General features: G+C 46.3%; 1 protein-coding gene and 1 pseudogene across 2 annotated transcripts in view; both read right to left on the bottom strand.

Moving 5' to 3' along the window:
• Positions 1–11260, bottom strand: part of LOC311604967 (uncharacterized protein) — a 40689-nt gene extending 29429 nt beyond the window's left edge. The window contains exon 1 of the mRNA XM_084795242.1: positions 11159–11260. Coding sequence (XP_084651368.1) covers positions 11159–11161 — 3 coding nt within the window. The 5' untranslated portion in view covers positions 11162–11260. The remainder of the gene's footprint in view (positions 1–11158) is intronic.
• Positions 11261–22245: 10985 nt separating this feature from the next.
• LOC311605903 (methyl-CpG-binding protein 2-like) lies at positions 22246–23656 on the bottom strand (annotated as a pseudogene). Its single transcript has one exon. The product of its transcript is annotated as a methyl-CpG-binding protein 2-like (transcript).
• Between the last annotated feature and the right edge of the window lie 1340 nt (positions 23657–24996).

Here is a 24996-nt window from a genome sequence, read left to right as displayed (position 1 = left end):
TCTGTTAAGTACAAGGTCCTGTGGCGTGACCCAGCAGAGTGAGTCACAGAGCCGCCTTCCAACAAAGGAGCACAACTGTCCAAGCGCTGCAGCGACTGCCACTGCAGTGGAAACTGTGCTTGTTCTTCCTGCGCTCAGCAAGGCACTTCATCTTCTTCCTCTTTGGACTATAATCTTTAGCATACCCAGAACATCATGCACTCTGCAGTGGAGCAATGCCCCTGCCTCACAGCAGAAAACGTAGCCGGCTCATTCGGCTCAAATTTAAACCACATGATGGATATTGACCGTGTATTAGCAATATTTAAAAAAATATTTTAATTAATTTGTAATTTATGTGCATTGGTGTGAGGGTGTCAGATCTTGGAGTTACAGACAGTTGTGAGCTGCCATGTGGGTGCTGGGAATTGAACCGGGGGCCTTGGAAAGAGCAACCGTGCTCTTAACCACTGAGCCATCTCTCCAGCCCAGTATTAGCAATTTTAACAAGGCAAACTTAGGACTCTCATGGCCTCTCTCAGCTGCACTGTGTCAGCCAAAACATGAACGAATATTCTCCCAGCCTCCTACGGTGGCACGCCTATCCTGTCAGCACATGGGAGGCAGCATCGAAAGTCTAAGTGAGCTTGGTCTATGAGGCACAACACTAACAATAAAGTCCCCAAAGGGGAGGTGACCAGGTAAGGAACTGGAATAAGGAAAGCAAATTGGGCATCAGTACTTTCTCCACAAATGGACGGCTTATGCTAAGCAAAGTTATTAAGAGGTGCAACCTCTTAAACACTAGTTGTAGAGGGAGAATTGGACAGAGTCAGCAGAAAGGTAATCAAGCAACATTGGCAAAAAAAAGCCAGGGATACCACAGACGGAGGACAAAGTGGGTGTGGAAGCAGGGCCTGCCTTAATAAAAAACATCTTAATTAAGGCTCCGTGGGCAAGTGCTTACCACGGAGTGTGAGTATTCAGCACTCTCCTTCTAGAATGAGCATGGAGCTGCACACGTTAGGTGAAACGCCCTCTCTTGAGGTCCCAGATCCTCAGAGGCGAGAAGGAGCCACAGTAAACTTCTGTCACAAGAGCTGAGAAATGAGCTGACAATCACAGAGCAGACTCAGTGTCCAGTCTGAATGCCGCGTGGGTCAGGACTGCCTGAGCAGCCTAGGGCACAGACCGTAGAGTCAGGATGTACACCTCATATACTGAAACAGGAGAGTAGACGGCAGTGATGCTTGGGGAGCCAGCTAGTTGGCTGACTGAGGAAAGCACTTGCAACCAAGTCTGACATCCGGAGGTCAGTACTCAGGAGAGAACCGATTCCGCCATCGTGCCCTTGACCTTCACACATGTGCTGTGGCACACGTGTGTTCGCATACATTTCAATAGCCCAAATTCAGCATTTTAAAAAGAAAACTCAAAAGAAGAAAAACAAAAAAAATCAACAGAACTAAAATTCAAAAAAAAAAAAAAAGTTAGCTAGCTATGTGGTAGTAGAATTCTTGACCAAAATAGAACTTCTTTCTCTACACTGCTAGGATGAATTAGGAAGCAAATCACTAACTGTTAACTTTCTACTAAGTTATCAAATTATATCAAATTATCTTTGTACTGATTCCTTAAGTAACACAGGAACAAGTGAAGAGATTTTCATGGAAATTCTGTTTGTTTCTTTTGTTTTTGTTTTTGTTTTTGTTTTTGTTTTTGTTTTTGGAGACAGGGTTTCTCTGTGTAGCCTGAGATGCCCTGGATTTACTCTGTAGACCAGGCTGGCCTCAAACTCACAGCGATCCACCTGCCTCTGTCTCTCTGAGTGCTGAGACTACAGGTGTGCACTACTGTGCCTGGCTCCATGGAAATTCTTACTGCCACCCTGACCCACTGTTTCTTTATTTCTCTTCCTCCTCTTCCTCCTCCTCCTCCTCCTGTTTGTTTTTCAAGACAAGGTTTCTCTGTGTGAGCCCTGGCTATCCTAAAAGTTGCCCTGTAGACCAGGTGAATTTGGAACTCACAGCTATCCATGAGCATCCACACCTCGCAAGGCTGGGTTAAGGGGCACAAACACTATCTGGCTTCTCCACTCCTTAAAAACCACTCTGCCATCATATTTCCATGCAGTGTGCAAATGGGTGGGGGTGAGGACGCGGCAAACGCATATATTGCCTGTGGGAGTCAAACAAATAAAAAAACCTCTGTGGAGACTCCTTATAGGTTTTTGGTGGGACCAGGATATTGAAATCATATGGTCAAATGCATCTTATGCCCTCAAGACCTTTGCTCATTGAGACATCTTGTCTCAGCCTATCAAAATTAATACAACCTTCTCTGTTTGTTTTTTGGTTGTGTTGTTGCAAGTACTACAATATATACTCTTGCTGGGCTGATCCTGGCCGTTAGAACTAAGCTGCCCAGAACTCACAGGCACTATATGTGTCTGCTTCCACAGTCCTAGAATTAAACAGATACGGTTAAAACTACTGGGATAAATATAATAAAATATTTTACCCAATGAGTGCTACACTCTGGTGTTCTCTTTTGTTTTGTGTGCTTTTTTTTTTTTTGAGACAAGGTTTCCCTGTATAACCTTGGTTGTCCTTGACTCACTTTGTAGACCAAGCTGGCCTCGAACTCAGAGATTCCTCCTCCTCAAGTGCTGGAAATAAGTGCTGCCCTACCATGCCTGGTTGTATGCTGGTGTTCGTAACCAGAAGTGGCCACAAGAACACCTGAGCTGCGTAGGCAGTGTCAGGACTTTGGTGCCCACCGTCTTGAGGATGGGAGAGCTGTCACGCAGCTACCGTTCATGCCCAGACCTAGGGTTTGGAAGAAGAGGTCAGGCGGGAACAGCACAAGCCAGAGGAGTCACCCAGAGCAACGACTCACTGCAACGGACGGCAAACATCCGTACTTATTCGCTAGAGTACTTAACGTGCTAGCCAGAGATATAAGACAGCTAAAGGCGATCAAGAGGATACATGCTGAAAAGGAAAGTACTGCTCTTCGGAGATGATGCGATAGTATATAGAAGTGACCCCAAAATTCTACCACATGATATTGGCATAAAAAAGGAACGCATGATCGCTGGACTTGAAGTGAAGGCCCAGAAAAAGCCCACACACTTACGGACGCTTGATTTTTGATAAAGAAGCCAAACCCATACAATGGAAAAAAAAGTAAGCATCTTCGGCAAATGGTTCCGGTGTGATGGGATATCTGTATGTAAAAGAATGCAAATATGGGGGCTGGAGAGGTGGCTCAGAGGTTAAGAGCACTGTCTGCTCTTCCAGAGGTCCTGAGTTCAGTTCCCAGCAACCGCATGGTGGCTCACAACTATGTGTAATGAGATCTGGTGCCCTCTTCTGGCCTGCAGCAGTATGTGCAGGCAGTACACTGTATACTAGATAAATAAATAAACCTTTTTTTTTAAAAAAGAATGCAAATAGATCCATACCTATCACCCTACACAAAACTCAAGTCCATGTGGATCAAAGGCCTCAACATAAAACAGATAAAAATCTACTAGAAGAGAAAGTGAAGAACAGCCGTGAACTCATCTTGAACAGGAGACAGAACACTAACAGCTCAGGCTCTTAGATCAAAATTAATAAATAGGACCTCATAAAACTGAAAAACTTCAGTAAGGCTAAAGAATACTGTCAAAAGGACAAAACAGCAACCGACAGAATGGGGAAAGCTCTTTACCAACCCTACATCCAAAAGTGGACTAATATCCAAAAATACACGAAGAACTCAATAAATTAAACACCAACAAACCAAATAACCCAATTAAAAATGGGGTACAGGGCTAAACTGAATTCTCCACAGAGGAATCTCTAATGGCAGAGATGCACTTAAATGTTCATCTCCCTTAGTCATCATGGAAATGGAAATCAAGACGACTCCAAGATTCCACCTTACACCTGTCAGAATGGCTAAGATCAAAAACTCAGGTGACAGCACGTGCTGTCGAGGCTGTGTAGCAAGGGGAACACTGCTCCACTGGTGGTGGGGGGGGCAAACTTATACAACCACTTTGGAAATCAACCTCAAGGTTTCTTAGAAAACTGAGACCGAGCTGTACCACTCCTGTGCACACACCCCAAAGCCGCTCCGCCATACAACAAGGACACCTGCTCAACTATGTTCATAGCAACTTTATTTGTAATAGCCAGAAACTGGAAACCAGCTAGATGTCCCTCAGACAAAGAATGGATAGGGAAAATGTGGTATATTTACACAATGACATACTACTCACCTATTAAAAATCAAAGAAATGTGCAACTTGCAGGCGAATGGAAGGGACTAGAAAAGATCATCCACGCCGGGCGTGGTGGCGCGCGCCTTTAATTCCAGCACTCGGGAGGCAGAGGCAGGCGGATCGCTGTGAGTTTGAGGCCAGCCTGGTCTACAAAGTGAGTCCAGGACAGCCCAGGCTACACAGAGAGACCCTGTCTCGAAAAACAAAACAAAACAAAACAAAACAACAACAACAACAACAAAAAAAAAAGATCATCCAAAGTCAGGTAACCGGACCCAGAAAGACACAGATGGTATGTATTCCATGCTACAATCCACAGACCCAAAGAGGCCAAGGAGGGCCCAAGAGAGGGTGCTTGATTTTCAAGCAGAACAGGAAATAAAATAGACGCCTGAAATAGATGAAGGGAGGAAGCAACGGGGGAGAGGAAGTGGGGAGTGTAGCCTCAGTGGGAGGTAGGGGGCTCCAGGGGGAACAGAAACCGGTGGGAGGGCATCTCTGGGAGTCTATGGGGCTGGCCTTAGCTGGGACCCCTAACAGAGGGGACCCTGAGCCTGAAGTTGACACCCCCTTCCAGCGGAGGCAAGGCAACACCAATCCACCCATAACACTTTCAACCCAAAATCTGTCTTGCCTCCAAGAAGTTTAGAGATAAAGATGGAGCAGAGATTGAGGAAATGACAAACCATGACTGGCCCAAACTGAGACCCACCCCACGGGAGAGAGCCAAGCCCTGATTCTAGTAACGATCCTCTGCTTTGCCTGCAGACAGGAGCCTAGCATAATTGCCTTCTGAGACGCTTCATCCAGCAGCTGATGGAAGCAGACACAGAGACCTGCAGCCAAACAACAGGCCGAGTCTGGGAAGTTTTGTAGAAGAGTGGGAGGAAGGAGTGAGGGCGCCAGAGGGGTCAGGGACAGCACAGAGACCTACAGAGTCGCCCGACCTGGGCCCATGGGGGCTCACAGAGACTGAACCACCAAGCAAAGAGCATGTGTGGACTGGACCTAGGCCCCCTACACATATGTGGCAGATGTGCAGCATGGTCATCACGTGGGTCCCCTCACGATGGGAGTAGGGGCTGTCTCTGACGCTGCTGCCTGCCTCTGGAGCCCCTCCCCCTAGCTGGGCAGCTTTGTCAGCCTCCGTGGGAGATGTTCTTCTTAGTCTTGCTGTGACTTGAGGTGCCGGGGCGGGTTGGTACTACTTAGGGGTCTCACCGTCTCTGAGAGAAGGAGAAAGGGGGGATGGGGGGGCATGAGAGTGGGGCAGGGAGGACAGGAAGAAGTGGCTGGGATCAGACTGTAAAAAACAAAAAAACAAAAAACAACCGCACAGCATCCCCATTCCTGCCTCATGAATTGTGCCTACATATTTCCTCACCTTTTATAATAACTCAGAAGAAGAGAAGTTCAAACTCCCTCTCGCCATGGCCACCTTCAGTAACCCACCGACAGTGGCCACAGCCACCAAAACGCAACGCGTTTTCACTGTCACAAGTGGCTTATTTTCCCTGTGCACATGCACTAGCCCCTCTATGGTCCACTCTCTCTTCACTTCCGCCCCCAGACAGCGTCAGCTTGCTTATACAGCCCCCAGTTCACACCTCCCATGAGGCCTGTTGCACGGCATGACTCTGTGGTGTTCCATGGATCCAATCCAACTCGGCCCCCTTCCTTTCTGAGCAAAACTCTAACTAACACCCACGATCTCACCAACTGGGAGGTGGAAGAAAGAGAACGGGGAAATCAAGGCCAGTTTTAGCCGCACGACTCCTATCTTTAAAAGCAAAAGTTTCTCTAAGGTGACACACAATTTATTAATGGGAGGAAATCTTTATATAAAAAAGGCATGGGGCCTTTAATCCCAGCATTCAGGAGGCAGAGGCAGGTGGATCGCTGTGAGTTCGAGGCCAGCCTGGTCTACAAAGTGAGTCTATGACAGCCAAGGCTACACAGAAACCCTGTCTCAAAAAACCAAAACCAAAACCAAACCAAACCAAACAAAAAATTTTTCATTTTTATTGCAAGCATTATTTACTTAATAATGCCTATACATAGGTTGACTTGACATTTTAATCCCATCACAATGGTTAATTATAACCCACACCAAAATGTATTCTTTTCTTCCTATATAGATCATTAAAAATCTGTGTTGTGTATGTGTGTGACTTTTGTGGGGATGTGTGTGGCAGGACAGGCACAGCAGTACCATTCTCAGCATTTGGAGATCAGTGGACGATGCTCAGGAGTTGGTTTTCCTTTCCACAAAGGATCCCTGCTATCACACTTAGGTCAGCAGGCTTGCATAGCAAGCACTTTTCCTACTGAGCCAGCTAACTAGCACTATCTGTGTGAATTCTGACCCATAGACAGTTTTATTCTGATACTTAGTCACATTCTTAATTTTCTGTGTGATTTTTGGAGACAGGATCTCTTTGTAGCTCTAGCTGGCCTAGAACTCAGTATTTCGACCACGTTAGTCTTGAACTTCCTGAGTCTCCGTCCAAATTGCTAGGATGACAGGTGTGGGCCCCCATGCACAGCTAACGAAACATATTAATTAAATCAAAATATAATATGGCAAAAATAAAGTGACAGATTAGTTTTTAAATCTCGTAACTCTTGCCAATGAAGTCTAATTACACAGCAGGTGTCAACGCTTGGTTTCCTCTTTGCCTAGGAAAACGCTGAGCTTTATTTCTCAACGGTGCACAGTAGAACTTGGATAGCTTACACCCTGGTGAGATCATGGTCTTCTACTGAGGAAATCATTTTGTGTTCTTGGAGCAAGGTCTCATTCTGTGTTGTGGTCTGTCAAGCTGGTGGGGAGTCTCCTGCCTCGGCTGTTCAAGTGCCCGGATTACAGGTGCAAGTAACCAGGAATGACCGAGGAGCTTCTGTATACAAGCTCACTCAGCGGTAGACTATTTATTTACCCATCACATGCGAGATGCTTGGGTTGATTCCCAGCCCTGGAAAAAACAAAACAACCGACGGAGCCTCCTCACTCATGTAGGATGCCCATAAGCATTTAAAATGCATGTGAGAGCCGGGCGTGGTGGCGCACGCCTGTAATCCCAGCACTCGGGAGGCAGAGGCAGGCGGATCGCTGTGAGTCCGAGGCCAGCCTGGTCTACAAATCGAGTCCAGGACAGCCAAGGCTACACAGAGAAACCCTGTCTCAAAAAACCAATAAATAAATAAATAAATAAATAAAATAAAACGCATGTGAGGCTCTTCAAACCAAAATGGATCAAAAGAGACAGGGAACAACACCACATATCCATCAAATCCACCAAGACATTTCAATTTCTAACATCTATCCCTCAAATATGGTACCCACATTCATAAAAGAAACACTTCAGAAGCTTAAATCAGATATTAACACACACTGACAGTGGGCGATTTCGATACCCTATGCTCACCCATGAACAGGTCATCCAGACAAAACTAAACAGAGAAATACTGAAGATGACAGAGGATATTATTATTATTATTATTATTATTATTATTATTATTATTATTATTATTATTATTATCAGGGTTTCTCTGTAATAGCCCTGGCTGTCCTAGAACTCTCTTTGTAGACCAGGCTGGCTCGAACTCACAAGAGATCCACCTGCCTCTGCCTCCCAAGTGCTGGGATTAAAGGCATGCGCCACCACGCCTGAGATAACAGACATTATAAACTAAATAGACCACAGGAATTTAGATAACACTTCACCTAAACACAAAACAATAAACCTCGGCAATGTAACAGGGTCAAAACTGTAACACAACATACTCCATGATGGAAGTGTCCCTCAGGCACTAGAAAACACCACCTTCAAAAAATAAAAAAACAAAGACTTACTCCATCAAACTCCATAATTACAGAACAGTCTCTGCATGTCCTAACCTTGCTTTTTTGCTTGTATAATTCCATTTCTGGCTCTAACTGTTCTTGTTAACTGAAGTAAGTAAATCTAGAACATGTTTGTGTGCTTAACAGCTCATTCTGCAAAAGGCTTAGGGTAACACTGAGATCTCAGACATGCAGTGTAGCCACCAGACAGCTAAGACAGAGTTCTTATGGCTAAAAGCCATGTCCTAGCAGTCTTCTCTGGTAAGTAACCCATAACACCCACCTCATGGAACTTTCTCCAAAACTGACCACATAACTGGGACACATACCAAGTCTCAACAGATACAAGATAACTGAAACATCTACTTGAATCACGGGGAAGCTACAAATTCACAGAGCATTAATACCTCTCTAATGAATGAAAAATGGGCCACAAAAGGAAAAAAAAAACCACTAAAAACTTTTTAGAGATAACCATACTATAGATTGAATGCTTTGTCAAGAAATCCGTCCATTAGGCTTTCATCCAGCCTTACGTGATTTCACAGCACAGAATACAAGAGGATAACATGCCAAAATATCAAACGAGCAAACTGGAAAAGGGACAGCTGTACTGCAGTGAAGATGCATTATGACCAAAGCAACTATTATTGTCGGTGGTTTAATTTGGAGACTGATTACTCCATTATCATCTTGAAAAGAGGTGCCATGGTGAGCAGGGAAGGGACTCAATGTGACCCCATGATGCACAGGCAGGCTGGACTGAGTGTGACCTCCTGATATACAGGCAGGCTGGACTAAGTGTGACCTCCTGATGCACAGGCAGGCTGGTAGAAACAAACACTTGCCTTGCACTGGTCTTTTGAAACCTCAAAGCCAACCATGGTGCCACAAATGAGACAAACCTACTCTACAGGGGCTCACTTCCTAATTTTACACAATTATTTCTACTAACTGGGGTTTAAGCCTTCGAAGATAGCAGGCTGTGACTGTTATGTAAATATAAACCATGGCAGGAATACAACCTAAGTACAAAGGAGTGAAAGATAATAAAAGAAACAAAGACAAATAAAGAGGGAAGAAGGAGACAAAGAGACACCCAGAGAAAGATAAAAGGACGAATATATTTCCTCCACATATGGAAGAGCCAAATCTTCTTCCTGCGTCACAGGCTTCCTTACTATAATCTTGGCTATCCCGTCTAAGAGAATATTAAACAGGTCGAGGCCTTGAAAATTATGTTAAATTTTCTGAGTGCATAGTGTTATCGCTTGTTTACCCAGGAAACCTGGAAAACCTTGGACCGAGTCTGGCAGTAGCAATGAAAGGAGTTTCTTGGTGTGCTTAAGTATTACTGTTGAAGATGATGCCATCTGCATTTCTCGCTGGGTAGAAGTGCAACACAAGGCTAGTAAGATGTTAAATCTGATTGAACTATTTTAACAAGTTGACCACACTCAACTAGGATAAAATGGGGCCAAGGAAGATCGTGTGTCCGGGGACTGAGGAGAAAGTGAACCACTTACATTACAGTCTTTGGTTTCCGCAACTACAATCTATGTGATAAGACATATGGATGGACTCTACTGTGTCTGCTTTAAAGCACAGGATGCTTCCCTCTGTTCCTTGGCTGTGAGGGCCCCACCTGGCTAGGACACAGGTACCATCTCCTCCTATAGTCATGCTGACCTAACTGAAGTGTCCTTTTAAGGAGAAGGCAACAGTGCGCATTTAATCTTTGAGAAATGTGGGTCGCACTGGGCCATGTGCCTGATGAAGGACAATTTCAACTAATCAGGGAGCTGAGCTAACCTTGAATAGAAAACAACTTGGCTATTAGGTCATTATTATATTACAACAATATCAAATTTGAGCTATAGATTTTGCAAAAAGTACAATAAAAAAGTCTAACAATTTTTGCTACCCAGTAGAAAACTGATGCTAACCTTTAATCATGAATGAAAACTGATCAACGCAAGACTGAATACATAGGACACACACGGTGACATCCTCTCACGTCAAACCTGGAATAAAACTGACACAAAGACTGTACTATTGCTAGCCACGGCGGCCCAGGTTTTTAGTCCCACCTTGGGGAGGTAGAGGCAAGGCCGATCTAAGTAAGTTCCAGCCCAACCTAGTCTACAAAGAGAAATCTTGCCTCAAAAAATAAAATAAAATAAAATAAAAATAAAAATAAATAAAGATTAACAGAACATTTGAGCGAAGGGCAAAAAATAAGGTTAAAAATAAAGTCGATATTGACCTATGAGACCAGGACACACAGTTAAGTATGACATTACTAACACACGTGAAGGGACCGCTTTGGAATCTACAAGGAAATGTTTTAATGACACAGACGTCACACCAAGTACATAGTTAACTCCGGGTGAATTCTACCCCGGAATGTTAACGTGCGAAACTTCTAGCAGACACTAGAAAAACAAGAGCTCTACCAAAAAAAAAAAAAAAAAAAAAAGTTATGTTATTTGGCCCATAACATTTTTTTTTTTTTTACATTCTCCACAGTTGAGTGGAGAGTGGGGTCTGACTTTCACACGAACTCTGGTGCTCCATATTTGACCACGTACCCTGGATGGGGAGACCTGGTGGCACTCAGAGGAAGGATAGCAGGTTACCAAGAAGAGACTTGATACCCTATGAGCATATAAAGGAGGAGGAAGACCTCCTCAGTCAGTCATAGGGGAGGGGAGTAAGGGGGAAATGGGAGGGAGGGAGGAATGGGAGGATACAAGGGATGGGATAACCATTGAGATGTAACAAGAATAAATTCATTTTTTAAAAAAGGCAAACCTGCCTTCCCTGGAGACAATACAAGCAGCCGAGGCTCCCACACCACATGGCGACACACAAAACAATGAAGATGTTGCCACACAAGGGCTCCTGCTCCCCGTATTCTGTGTGGGCTCGGCCTGCGGAACTAAGTCAGTACCACTTCTGCCTGGGGACCAGAGGGGATCACAGCGGGGGGCCAAGTGTGGCACACCCAGGGTGAGCCCCAGCCACCCAAGCTCCCGAGACGGGTTCCCCTCGCTCACCATTGTGTAATTGTCTAGCTCCCCTCACAATCCCGGCAGCCGACCAAAGCACAGCACTGCGCACAGAACCCAAACGAAGCACTTCCGGAGGCCGACATCCCCAGCCAGCACGCAGCATGGCTGACAGGAAGTGCCCGCCCCCATCCTGACTGGCGGCTCCCTCTGGAGGCTCTGATTGGCTGGTGAGGCCTGAGTGACAGGAGCGGCTCTCTCAGGAACAGAGTGCTGTGAAGTGACTCAGCCCAGTGGGTCCCAAAGCTGCTTCCATAGCAGGAGCAAAACTTCCCGGGACCTGGAGACACTGGCATTGCGATAGAAATTGCAGCTGGACTGCAAAGTCATTCCTGCACGCAGTAGGCACTTCTTCTTCGTCTAGGCACGCAAAGGTCATTAAACAGTCTGCAGTGGAGAGAAATCCACCTGCCGCACAGCTGAAAGGCCCCATTCTCAGAGGTCCTGAGTTCAATTCCCAGCGACTACATGGTGGGTCACAACCATCTGTAATGTGATCTGATGCCCTCTTCTGGCCTGCAGGTGTACATGCAGGTGAAACAGTATACACAACATATTTTTGGTTGTGAGCCCAGCCTTTAACGGCTGAGTCATCTCTCCAACTCTGTATACACAATAAATAAATAAATCTTTAAAAAAAAAAGACCAGTTCAGAAGTTAAAGGCCACTTATTGTTTGTGTATAAAATACAGGTTTTGTTTCCAGATCTAACATGGTGGTTCACCACCACCATCCTCATCCCTACATTCTTTTTCAGGGGATCCGGTTCTCTCTTCTGTATTCTGTGGCCACCAAACACACACATGGTAAACACATATACATGCAAACAAAATATTCACACAATTGAAATAAAATAAATGAGTATAGTAAATTAACACTTCTGCATATCTCTTAAATGTTATCATTGATTAGACATACAGATACACGTAGAAATGTGGCTTTAATACATATCCAAGACTTTAAATCTGTAATTAAAAGAATCAAGAAGGGGCTGGAGAGATGGCTCAGCGGTTAAGAGCACTGTCTGCTCTTCCAGAGGTCCTGAGTTCAGTTCCCAGCAACCACATGGTGGCTCACAACCATCTATAATGAGATCTGATGCCCTGTACTCATATACATAAAATAAATAAATCTTTAAAAAAAAAAAGAATCAAGAAATATTGGATACTGGGGAAGCATGCCTTTAATCCCAGCACTCAGGAGGCAGGGAGAGCAGGTCTCTAAGATCAAGGCTAGCTGGGTCTATAGAGCAAGTTCCAGGACAGCCAGGGCTACACAGAGAAACCCTGTCTCAAAAAAAAAAAAAAAGTCAAGGAACTGGATAAATGGATAGAATTCATGATTGCTGGCAGCGTGCCTCGGGAGCGTGTTGGCACAGATTCGAGCTATATAATCAGCAAAAGTCCAATAAATAGTCCACCAATCAATGCTACCAACAATAGAAAAGTGATGACTAAAAATCACTGCCCCGGTTCGACTAACGCTCGGGAGGAAAATTTTCCTGTATAGGGACAGAACACAAGTCACAAAGAAGGGGGCAAGTGTGGATTCTGATCAAACCTTGTTTATAGAGAAATTTCACAGAGTTTTTATAAGGCAGAGGACAGGGAAGCATATTGCTATGGCAACCCAGCAGCAGGCTATCTCAAGATGCGAGGAATTCCAAGCTGGTCACAACATCTTGCCACACCGAATATTTTGCTGTCTTTATCTAATCTAACTGTTAAACTACAGCAGGGTGGCTCCGTCTAAATCTTATCTTTAGCCTAACTGCTGAACCACGACAGGGTCAGCTGGTGTCTGGTAAATGGCAAACTGCTGGAGAAGTAGGAACCTAGGTTCTGACAAGATGGCTGCACATTGGCTATCTAGCCCGTCCCCAGCAAATCACGATGAAAGAAAAAAATTACTAACGCAGGATTGAATAAAGGGCAAAAACAGTGACAACACTGGAATTCAAACCTTCTCATGAACCTGAAATGAAGACCGCACCGTTTGGGAACATATACAAAGATCAACAGAACATTGGTGAAAACAGGTAAAAATACAAAAAACCCACATAGTCAGTGTTGACAAATGATGCCAGGAAACCAACCTCAGATGACTTCATGTGACCACATAGGAGCCCAGAAGACCTCCCCAGGCATCACTAAATCTCATGAGAACTGAAGAAACTTCCAGGGACTTCATGGACCCTCACAAAACCTCACCAGACCTCACATGTCTCAGGGAAACACGGGCAACATCATGGGATATTGAGTCGGCCTGCTGCTTCCGATTTGCCATCATTGCACACCTACACTGTTGCACACCTACACTATCACACATCTATACTGTTGCACACCTACACTATCACACACCTACACTGTTGCACACCTACGCTATCACACATCTACACTGTTGCACACCTACACTATCACACATCTACACTGTTGCACACCTACACTATCACACATCTACACTGTTGCACACCTACACTATCACACATCTACACTGTCGCACACCTACACTATCACACATCTACACTGTTGCACACCTATACTGTTGCACACCTACACTATCACACATCTACACTGTTGCACACCTACACTATCACACATCTACACTGTTGCACACCTACACTGTCACACACCTACACTAATACACACCTATGCTGTTGTACACCTACACTGTTGCACACCTATACTATTGTACACCTACACTGGCTCACTTGACTTTTTCTGTGTGAGGATAAGGAGAATTCAAGCCCAACTGATAAGAGACTCTGTCTCAAAACACAGAAAGACAAAATCTCTTTTTAAAAAAAATTGGTGTCTGTGTGTGGTCTTTGGTTTTGTTCTTGTTCTTGAGACACTGCCTGAAGAACATCGCCAAGTCCGCTATGTCAGTGTTGTCCGCTCAGGTGAGTCTCAGTGAGTAGAGCACTAGCCAAGCACGCACCAGGATTCTGCATAAACAGGGCATGATATTCAGACCTATCATTCTTGGTAATTGGGTGGCAGAGGCAGGAAGGTCATGATTGAGTAGAGAGCCTGAAGTCATGAGGCTTGTTTTAAAAACAAAACCTCTAAGTCAATGATTAACAAATAATATCAGGGCTTAGGGGATGGCGCGGCGAGGGCCTAGGATAGGTGCTTACAGCCAAGCCCGATGGGTGTGGTTTTCTCCTTAGGGTGTACAAGGTATCAGGAGAGGATTGGGTCACACAGGCTGTCGTCTGGCTTTTGAGCTATACCATGCATGTGCATGCACAGAGGCAAGAATAATAAATTAAATCCTTAAAGAGACATAAAAGTGTGGAGAGAGGGGAGGGGTTTGCTACCACTTCCAGAAAACCTGGTACATAGTCTAAGACCCACGTGGCAGCTCACATCTATAACTCTAAATTTCCATGGGTTTCAACCACCTCTTCTTGCCTAGGGAACAGGGTCCTTATGAGCATAGGTTCAGGCAGACAGACAGCCATTCTCTCTCAGAAATATACTGTAAAGACAGTTTCGTGGAAGGAGCAGTTAACGTGGGATCCCCCATGGCTTGTCCCCGTATTCCTGGACCCGAGTTCCACCAACTGTGCTTGCAGATAGATCATATGATCTGGCCAGGTGCTGAAGCCATGTGCTCTAGCCCTCACTGGTTGTATCCTTTGCCCCGGCCCGCCGGGGTTCGACTAACACTCGGGAGGAAATTTTTCCTGTATAGGGACAGAACACAAGACACAAAGAAGGGGGCAAGTCTGCATTCTGATCAAACCCCGTTTATTGAGAAATTTCACAGAGTTTTTATAAGGCAGGGGGCAGGGAAGCATATTGCTATGGCAACCCAGCAGCAGGCTATCTCAAGATGCGAGGAATTCCAAGCTGGTCACAACATCTTGCCACACCGAATATTTTGCTGTCTTTATCTAATCTAATTGTTAAACTACATCAGGGTGGCTCCGTCCAAATCTTATCTTTAGTCTAACTGCCGAACCACGACAGGGTCAGCTGGTGTCTGGTAAATGGCAGACTGCTGGAGAGATAGGAACCTAGGCTCCGACAAGATGGCTGAGCATTGGCTATATAGCCCGTCCCCTACAATCCCCTGTGAAGCTGATCTCAGTGGCCTGGACCTCAGAGGCAAACAGCATCCTTCCACCTTTTACTGAGATGTTGTGATGGACCAGAGCCTTTGCCCCGTGCTAGGCAAGCACTCACCGAGTGACATTTCCACAGTATGATGAAGGCTCTGGGTTTGAATTCCACCACCTCCCAAATAGATTCTCCTCTCTGTGGATGTGGCTGTCATTATGTGCTTGTAAGGATATTCCCTCACACTTCATTTCTTCTGTGTGTGTCTTCAGGGGGTGCACACATGCCCCAGTACATAGGTGGCAATCAGAGGCCAACGTATGAGTTGGTTCTCTCCTTCCATCATGCAGAGAGGAAGCAGAGGCCAGTAGGGTTTGCAGCAGGCCACATCATCTGCCGTTCGATCCTGCTGACTCTAACTATACATTTTGAGAAACTGGGAGTGTATGTTTGTGGCATGTATCTGAGTAGGACTGTTATACTTACAAATGTAGGGCATGTGTGATGTGTGTCCGCATGGCTGGATCTTTACATGTGTGTATGTTTGGAGAAGTCTTCGTGGATTTGTGGGCTTATGGGAGTCCAGTGTGGTAGGGGAATTATGAATGCTCCATGTTGTTTGTGTGAACCTCTGCCATGTCGTGGTTGGCCCGGCACTAACGGAGACTTGACCAAACTTATCAAATATAATGCACCTTGGCTCCGCCCACCCCTGCACTTGGAATTTCTGCTTTTTTTTTTCTTTCCCAACCTGTGTTCTACCCACTGCTGGACTTTCCTAGGATGTGGCACGCTCACCCTTCCCCTGAGAGCTCTGGCCCCAGCCACTTTGATGAACGCCCTGCCTGACTGTGTCCCAATCCTCCCCAAACTTTTCTTAGTCTTTAACCCCAGTCCAAGTCTCCGGCCCCATCCAGCCTCTCTTCCCACTCCCAGCCCCTGATGTCACCACGCCCAACCCCTGTCTCTGCATTCCCAATGGCGTCCCATCTCCCTGGCGCTCCCTCTGTACCCAACACTCTTGGGTCCCATGAACATCCATGACTCTATAGGTAAATACTTTGCATCAGATGGCATGGCAAAGGGAGGGGAGACTATAGGCATTTGGGCAACTTCTTCCCGTTGCTTGTGCCTTTAGGAACTGCTCAACCCTTCCGTTTGCTAATAGATTGCTAGCCAGGCAGTGGTGGCACACGCCTTTAATCCCAGCACTTGGGAGGCAGAGGCAGGTGGATCGCTGTGAGTTTGAGGTCAGCCTGGTCTACAAAGTGAGTCTAGGACAGCCAAGGCTACACAGAGAGACCCTGTCTCCAAAAAAAACCAAAAATAAAAAAATAAAATAAATAGATTGCTGCCCAGCTTATGGAGAGCAGGCAGCTGAGTTTGCACGGTAACTCGCTGGCCCATCGTCAAGTGTACAGTTTCCAGTAAGGCCCAATAGTAGTTCAAGAGCTGTTTTGAAAAAGGAGAATAGTTGTCTGAAGATAGAGGTAGAGGCTCATTCCGAAGCTCTATTTTTTTATTCAATTATAAGGGGGCAGGAAGACTCCTAAGAGCACCCCTATCTGCCACTGCCACTTAAAAACACAATTGGCTCTGTGGGATCATAGGGTTCAAGAGATTTAGAAGCCCACACAGCAGCATGGACCTAGTGAAGAGCCTTCTTCTGTTCCAAGACCCACACAAAGCTAGCAGCTTTCTAAGTCATCTGGTATATGGGCCAGATTAACACACCCAAGAAAGGAGTGGGCTGCCTCCGGAACCCAAGCTGACCCACTAAAAGTTGTGCTACTTTCTTGGTGGTGCGAGGGGCTAGGTGCACTAGCTTGTCCTTCATCTTCGAAGAACTATCTCTACATGACACTGGATTCCTAACAACTTCAGTGAGGTAGACATCCCTTGAATATTCGTTGGATTTATATCTCATCCTCTGATGGCCATACACGTTACCAATGAGGTCAAAGTGGTTGGTATCTCTTGCTCACATGGTCTAATTAGTATAATGTCATCAAAAACAGTTCATTGTTGTGTTATTTTGTGACAGACATGTGTGGTTTATCCCTTCTAACTACGTTATGACACAGACATAGAGAGGCATTATATCATTGATATAAAACTGCAAGGACATACAGCTAGCATCGCCATCTGAAATTAAACTGCTTCTGGTGGTCCTATGAACAGATACTGAGAAAAAGGCCACTTGTTATCAGTAACTGCAAATCGTGAATCAGGGGACGCGTTACCATGTCTAAGTAAAAACATCACATCTGGTATAGCAGCAGCAGTCAGAATCACTACTTTACTGTCATTCTCCATGATCTATCTGTCTTCTACACTGGATGGACAAAAGAGTTAAAGGAAGGGCTGGAGAGATGGCTCAGTGGTTAAGAGCACTCACTGCCTGCTTTCGAAAGGACCCGGGTTCAACTCCCAGCACCCACATGGCAACTCACAACTGTCTGTAACTCCAAGATCTGACACCCTCACACCAATGCACATAAATTAAAATTAAATAAAAAAACATTTTTTACAAAAGTTAAAGGAACATGTGGTGGAACCACCACCCCAGCATCTTTCGGGTCCTTGATAGTGTCACTAATTTCTGCAACACTTTCAGGGATGCCGTACTGGTTTTGATTTACTATTTTCCTTGGCAGAATCAAGTTGAAAGGCTTCCATTTAGCCTTTCCAATTGCAGGAGACTGTGCACCACAGGTCAGAGAACCAATGTGAGAATCTAGCCAACTTCTAAGTGTATTGATCCCAATGATGCATTTTTTGGGGGCATTGGAGAAATAACCCCAGTTCTCAAACCCACTCGATGAGTCAGACTTCCCACAAAGCTCCACTGTTTTGTCTTCTCTGTAAGTGCCTACTTTAATTGGGGGGTGAGGAGGAGGCATGGTGTATCTTGAGGTCTCTTGGACTCACCATCAATTCAGAAGCTGTATCCACTAGATACAGAATGTGTGGCTCTTTTATATTCCCCTGCCCCCGCCCCAGAATACAAGTATCCCTTTTAAAAGCCTGAAGGTCTCTCTGGGAGAGTATCTGGAGAAATGTTATCAGTAAAACTTTCTGATATTTTATCAAGGGAGTCTGGTGGTTGCTTCATTCGTGTGTTCTGGGTCTACAAACTGGCTCGAATCTGGAAACTTGTTCCCATGCTGAGACTCCCTTTCACTATGACTCAATGTAGACTATCTTGCATTTGTTTGAGAATTTTTCTATTTATACTGATCAAATGAAAATAATAGTAGGTTTCTAATTTATTTCATGGATGGAAACACTGTGATTGATTAGCTAGGCAGTACCAAAGGTCCACGTGAGTCACGCCACCATAAAAGTGATCTTGATTTTTTTTTTTTTTTTTGGTTTTTGGAGACAGGGTTTCTCTGTGTAGCCTTGGCTGTCCTGGATTCACTCTGTAGACAAGGCTGGCCTCGAACTTGCAGCGATCCGCCTGCCTCTGCCTCCCGAGTGCTGGGATTAAAGGCGTGCGCCACCACCGCCGGGCTAAAAGTGACCTTGAAAGTCACTTTGAATATGCTTCCCATTAAGGGATAAGCCACTACACACACACACACACACACACACACACACACACACACACACACACACATTATATGTGAGATGAAAATCCAAGTTGACTTCATGGGTTCCTTGGCATGCCCAGGCATCTCCAGGTTTTGCCAACAGAGACCCCTTTTCCTATAGAAGCCCAAATGAACAACACTCGGTTATGAACATAAATAAGAATGCAATGCAATATTTAAAGAAACCAGGAAATGGAGTTGTGTCTCATAGGTGGAGCCCCCTGCCTAGAAAACCAGGGTGAGGAGCTAGGGGCGCGTCCTAGGAGGGAAGCCTCTGCCTTGAATATCCAATAAGGTGTGTGCCCTGTGCTGAGCCCTGTGTAGAACCATCCAATCAGCAGTTAGGGATACGGTCCAGGACGGAGCCCTGTCTACATCCTAGAGAGAGTGGTACCTGGGACAGTGGGGCTGACATTTTAGGTGGACGAAAGTGTCACGCAGTAGGCAGCTTCATTCAGATCACCAGCTGATATATATTCTGAGGGTTAAGAAATATCACATGGGCTGGAGAGATGGCTCAGTGGTTAAGAGCACCGCCTGCTTTTCCAGAGGTCCTGAGTTCAATTCCCAGCAACCACATTGTGGTTCACAACCATTTATAATGTGATCTGGTGCCCTCTTCTGGCCTATAGGTATACCTGTAGGCAGAGCACTGTATACATGATAATGAATAAATAAATCTTGAAAAAAAAAAAGAAAGAAATGTCACATAAAGCTGGTAACAGTGCTCATGCCTGTAATCTCAGCATGAGGGGAGGAAGAGGTAATCAAGTCTTTGTGAGTTCAAGGCCAGCCTGGTCTACAAAGTGAGTCCAGGACAGCCAAGACTACACAGAGCAACCCTGTCTTGAAAAACCAAAACCGAACCAAAACAAACCAAAACAAAATGTCACACGAGTAAAGCTCTCATGAGTTCAAGCTGTATACAATCATATGGACAAGGCACACATGGCAGACAGGGTTTTCCATAGAGGCATAAACATTTGTTTGCATAACAGCTGCAAGCAATACTACATAATTTGAAAAACCTCACTCCTATCCAGCATATCTAGGAGAAGTAGGAAAACATATTTCAAGGAAAAAAATCAGTATTTTGAAGAAACTGAGGTCAAAAGATTGTTTTCTTGGAGTGTTCTCACAACCAAAAAGGGTTTTCATCACATACCTCCATTCCAGGATGGTGTTCTGAGAGGCTCTAGCTTTTAGCTTATGCAAGACGTACTGATTCCAACCTTTTTTTTTTTAATCCCTCAGCCCATCTCCTCACCCTGAAACTGTAGGCTCAATTTTCTTATTAATTATAGTTTATTATGAACATATTAAATGAGCCTAACTCCCTCACAACCTAACTAACCCAAAGAATTAGAAAAGGATATTAAAGAACACTACAATGAAACCTTAAGGATGTCCGCCCCTGGCGTAGTCAGCAGGGTTTCAACAGAGCAGCAATTCCACCAAAGCTGCTGCTGGAACCGGGACAGCAGCTGGAACCTCAAGCCTCGGCTGGAGTCCAAAGCCTTGAAGCTTTCCCTGGAGCAGGTCTCTTTAAGAGCTTCTTGACGTGCAGAGATGAACAGGCAAAAACCAAGTCCCAACCAAAAGCCTCCTCTCCTGTTTTGGGCGTGTGTGTGTGTGTGTGTGTGTGTGTGTGTGTGTGTGTGTGTGTGTGTGTGTATCTCCTCTCAGTCTGCTCAAGGGTGTTTTTCACCAAGCTCCCCCATGAAGTAGTTCGACTTTTCTCACATCTAAGTGGTAAACATCCTGTCCTCTTCTCCGTCCCACACTTGGGATCAAAACAGAAACAGGTTCATCTCCCCTTCATGAAACCTCCTCTTTGGGGACACTAATTGCTCATGCTTTAGGTCATAGACCAAAGTGGTATAAACTTTTGATGTTCTACCTCAACCTCCCCAGTGCTGACATTTTACACCCAGTGCCACCACAGAAGTGTACCCACCACAGCTACCAATGTGTCGAGCAATAGTAGGTGTGGCCTTGTTGAAATTGTTGATGCCTCATAACTATCAATCAGGTGGTTAAATTTGTCCTTGGATAGGGAGGTCTCCTTCCTGTTGTGAGGCAGAAAGACAACTCTACTGCACACTGTGTACTGATTTGGACGTGCGTGTTACCCTGTGCCCAGAGGAAGACAGGAAGTGGCTACTGGGTGCAGGAAGATATTAGGGCTGAATTTTGGACACCAGGTGCAAGTCCTAGGGCAATGGAATCACTTAAGCTCTGGGAGAGTCTGTGCCTTGGGTCAAATCCAGGGCTGGGACCCTCTATGCGGCACCTCTTCACAGCACCCTGTCCCTAGGAGAGCTGTTCCTGTCACTCAGCCTTCACTAGCCAATCAGGGCCTCCAGGGAGACCTGCCAGTCAGAATATGGAAAAGTTATTTTGGTCTGCCCTGTTGCAGACTGGGATCTGGCCGTAAGGTGGGTTCCATGAACAGGACTGTGACCAGACTGCAGGGAGCTTTAAAGATAGTGTCAGGAAGCTCAGAAGCCACCCCATGATGTGGAAGTGGACATAGTCCCCAAAGTAGAAAGAGCTCTGGGAACCAGTGTAGATGTGCAACCATGGCTAATTGGATGCATCAGGCAGACTCAATACCCCCACTGCTGTGCCTGTGGTCCCCTGAGAGCTTGTGAGTTCTGGTGATCATCTGTGACTTGTTCATGAGGTCTGTGGAAGTTCCTTCAACTCCTGTGGGGTCCAGTGATGTCTGGCGAGGCCTTTCAGGTTCATGTGTGAGGTCATGCGTGGTGGGTTGCTAAGCCTCATCGTCAACACTTTGTGGTTTTATTTCTAGGATTTCTCTAATGTTCTTCCGATCTACTTATTCTTGGCCAAGTGACACAGTCACACCAATGCACATAAATTAAAATTAAATAAAAAATATTTTAAGCCGGGCGTGGTGGCGCACGCCTTTAATCCCAGCACTCGGGAGGCAGAGGCAGGCAGATCACTGTGAGTTCGAGGCCAGCTTGGTCTACAAAGTGAGTCCAGGATGGCCAAGGCTACACAGAGAAACCCTGTCTCGAAAAACCCAAAAAAAAAAAAAAAAAAAAAGAAAAAGAAAAAGAAAAAGAAAAACCAAACCGACCCCCCCCAAAACAAAACAAAACCCACAAATGCTTCAAGGAGGCCACACCTTCTAATCCTTCCTTACCGTTGTCACTCCCTGATGCCTAAGAATTCCAACATATGGGCCTGTGAGGGACATTTTCATTCAAAACACCGTATTATCACTTTTTTTTTAACTGAAAGAAAAAAATATTTTTCTTTCAGTTAATCGGGAAGCTTTGTCAGATCCCTACCCATAAGGAGAAGAGGCAACAGCTGCCTTCATTCTTGTTGGTTTGCTTTGCAGTCCACTCTGTGTAAAGTCAGCTAACTCTCTCGTCGGTCACGGGCGCTCTCCCTCCCCTCGGTGTTTGTACTTTTCTGCAACTGTGGCGGTGGTCACAACCATGGGGCTGAGTCTTAGCTGGCTCCTTGGGGCAGCCATCGCTCTCCAGCCAGCCTCCTCGGGACATCTTCTCCCCTTTGCAGATGCTGCTGCTCAAGGCATGGGGCTCAGGGGTGCTGATGGGGTCCTCAGAGCTCTCGGGCTCAGACGCGGGTGGGGGTGGGAGCAGTGGCATGGGGGCCGTTGGGGACTCTGAGTGATGGTGGTGATGATGGTGCTCCTTCTTAGGGGGTCTGCTGCGCCCCTTGGGGCTGCTCTCCTTGCTTTTTCGCCCAGGGCTCTTGCAGGATTTCAGCCCCTTCCCACTCTTCTCACCAAGAGTGGACACCAGCAGGGGCTTCACCACTTCCTTGACCTCAGTGCTGTCTGTCTCCCGGGTCTTGCGCATCTTGATTGGGAGCACAGTCTCGTGCACAAACCGTATGAAAGACTCCTTCATGGCTTTTCTCTTTGGCCTCAGTGGCAGCAGCTGCCACCACACTCCCAGGCTTTCTGCCCCGTTTCTTAGGAATTGGCCTGGGGATCTGCTTCTGCTTTTCGCTTTCTGCCAGGGCGTTTGATCACCATGACCTGGGCAGATGTGTAAGGCATCTTCCTCACCCTTACAACCCAGGCGATGCTTGGAAAGGCATCTTGACAAGTTTCTCCACGACCCTTTTCATCTGAACACCTTCTGATGCTCCTGCCTCTGTTCTCCCAGCGCTGCACCCTTTGGGGCATCCCTGACCCCTGCCAGTTCCTGGAGCTTTGGGAGATTTGGGCTTCTTAGTTGGTGTCTGCTCTCTCCCAGTTACCATGAAGTCAAAATCATTAGGGTCCAAGGAAGCGTCGCGATCAATTCCACTTTAGAGCGAAAGGCTTTTCCCTGGGGGCTAATCAAATGTACATCCTATTTTCCATCAGAGCGGCCAGATTTCCTTTGCTTAAGCTTTCGTGTCCAACCTTCAGGCAAGATGGGGCCATCATACATAGGTCCCCGGTCACGGATGATGGAACGTCGCTGTTTGGGGGGAAGCAGAGGCTTCTGGCACTGCTGGGGCAGAGCTTGAGCTTTCTGCTGGCTCTGCTTTGCCTGCCTCTGCTGCCTCTGCAGAATGGCGGGCTGAAAGGCTGAAGTAGCTCATGTTTGCCCTCTTTGTCTTCCTTCTTGTCTTTCTTCACCTTCTTACATTTCAGAGGCTTGTCTTTGAGGGCCTGAAGATCCTGGTCCTCTGATTTTTCCTCCAGTCTCTCCTCCTCCTTCTCCTCCTCCCCCCTCCTCCTCCCCCTCCTCCTCCTCACCTCCTCCTCCTCCTCCACTCGGTGTGGTAGTGGTGGCAGCAGCGGCAGCAGCGGCGGCAGCGGCCATTTTCCGGTCGGCTTTTACCACAGCCCTCTCTCCGAGAGGAGGGAGGGCGCCATATTATCACTTTTTAATTTCACTTTTGCAAATAGATCACGACTTTAATCTGCATTTCTTCTATTTCCCAATGTATCCCAGTTATTATGAACTTTATTAAATTGTTTTCAGAAATGGGTATTCTTTCTTTCTTTTTTGTTTGTTTGTTTGTTTTTAGAGAATGTTTCTCTGTGTAGCCTTGGCTGCCCTGGAGCTCACTAAGTAGACCAGGCTGTCCTGTAATTCACAGAGGTCAGTTTGCCTCTGCTTTCCAAGTGCTGGGATTAAGGGCATGAGCCGTCATCACCTGAATCTTTGTTTATTTTTACATCAGGGTATCATGTTAATATTTTAGTTGGTGCTTCTATTACCACAATGAAAACCTATGACCAAAAACAAGGTGTGGAAGAAATGGTTCATTTAGCTTATGCTTCCACACTATGCGTCATCAAAGGATATCATAACGTAAGCTCAAACAACACATGATCCTCAAGTAGAAGCTAACACAGAGACCATGCAGGGGTGCTGCTAACGCAGAGACCATGCAGGGGTGCTGCTAATGCAGAGACCATGCAGGGGTGCTGCTAATGCAGAGACCATGCAGGGGTGCTGCTAATGCAGAGACCATGCAGGGGTGCTGCTAACACAGAGACCATGAGGGAGAGCTGCTAATGCAGAGCCCATGCAGAGGTGCTGCTAACGCAGAGACCATGCGGGGGTGCTGCTAATGCAGAGACCATGCAGGGGTGCTGCTAACACAGAGACCATGAGGGAGAGCTGCTAACGCAGAGACCATGCAGGGGTGCTACTAACCCAGAGACCATGCAGGGGTGCTGCTAACGCAGAGACCATGCAGGGGTGCTGCTAACACAGAGACCATGCGGGGGTGCTGCTAATGCAGAGACCATGCAGGGGTGCTACTAACCCAGAGACCATGCAGGGGTGCTGCTAATGCAGAGACCATGAGGGAGAGCTGCTAATGCAGAGACCATGCAGGGGTGCTACTAACCCAGAGACCATGCAGGGGTGCTGCTAACGCAGAGACCATGCAGGGGTGCTGCTAACACAGAGACCATGCGGGGGTGCTGCTGACGCAGAGGCCAAGCGGAGGTGCTGCTGATGCAGAGACCATGCGGGGGTGCTGCTGACGCAGAGGCCAAGCGGAGGTGCTGCTGATGCAGAGACCATGCGGGGGTGCTGCTGACACAGAGACCATGCGGTGGTGCTGCTAACACAGACCATGCAGGGGCATTGCTAACGCAGAGACCATGCGGTGGTGCTGCTAACACAGACCATGCAGGGGCATTGCT

Source organism: Acomys minous (genome assembly GCF_964271855.1).
Source record: "Acomys minous genome assembly, chromosome: 9".
Classification (NCBI taxonomy): Eukaryota; Metazoa; Chordata; class Mammalia; order Rodentia; family Muridae; genus Acomys; species Acomys minous.
This window is presented reverse-complemented; position numbering and strand designations above follow the sequence as displayed.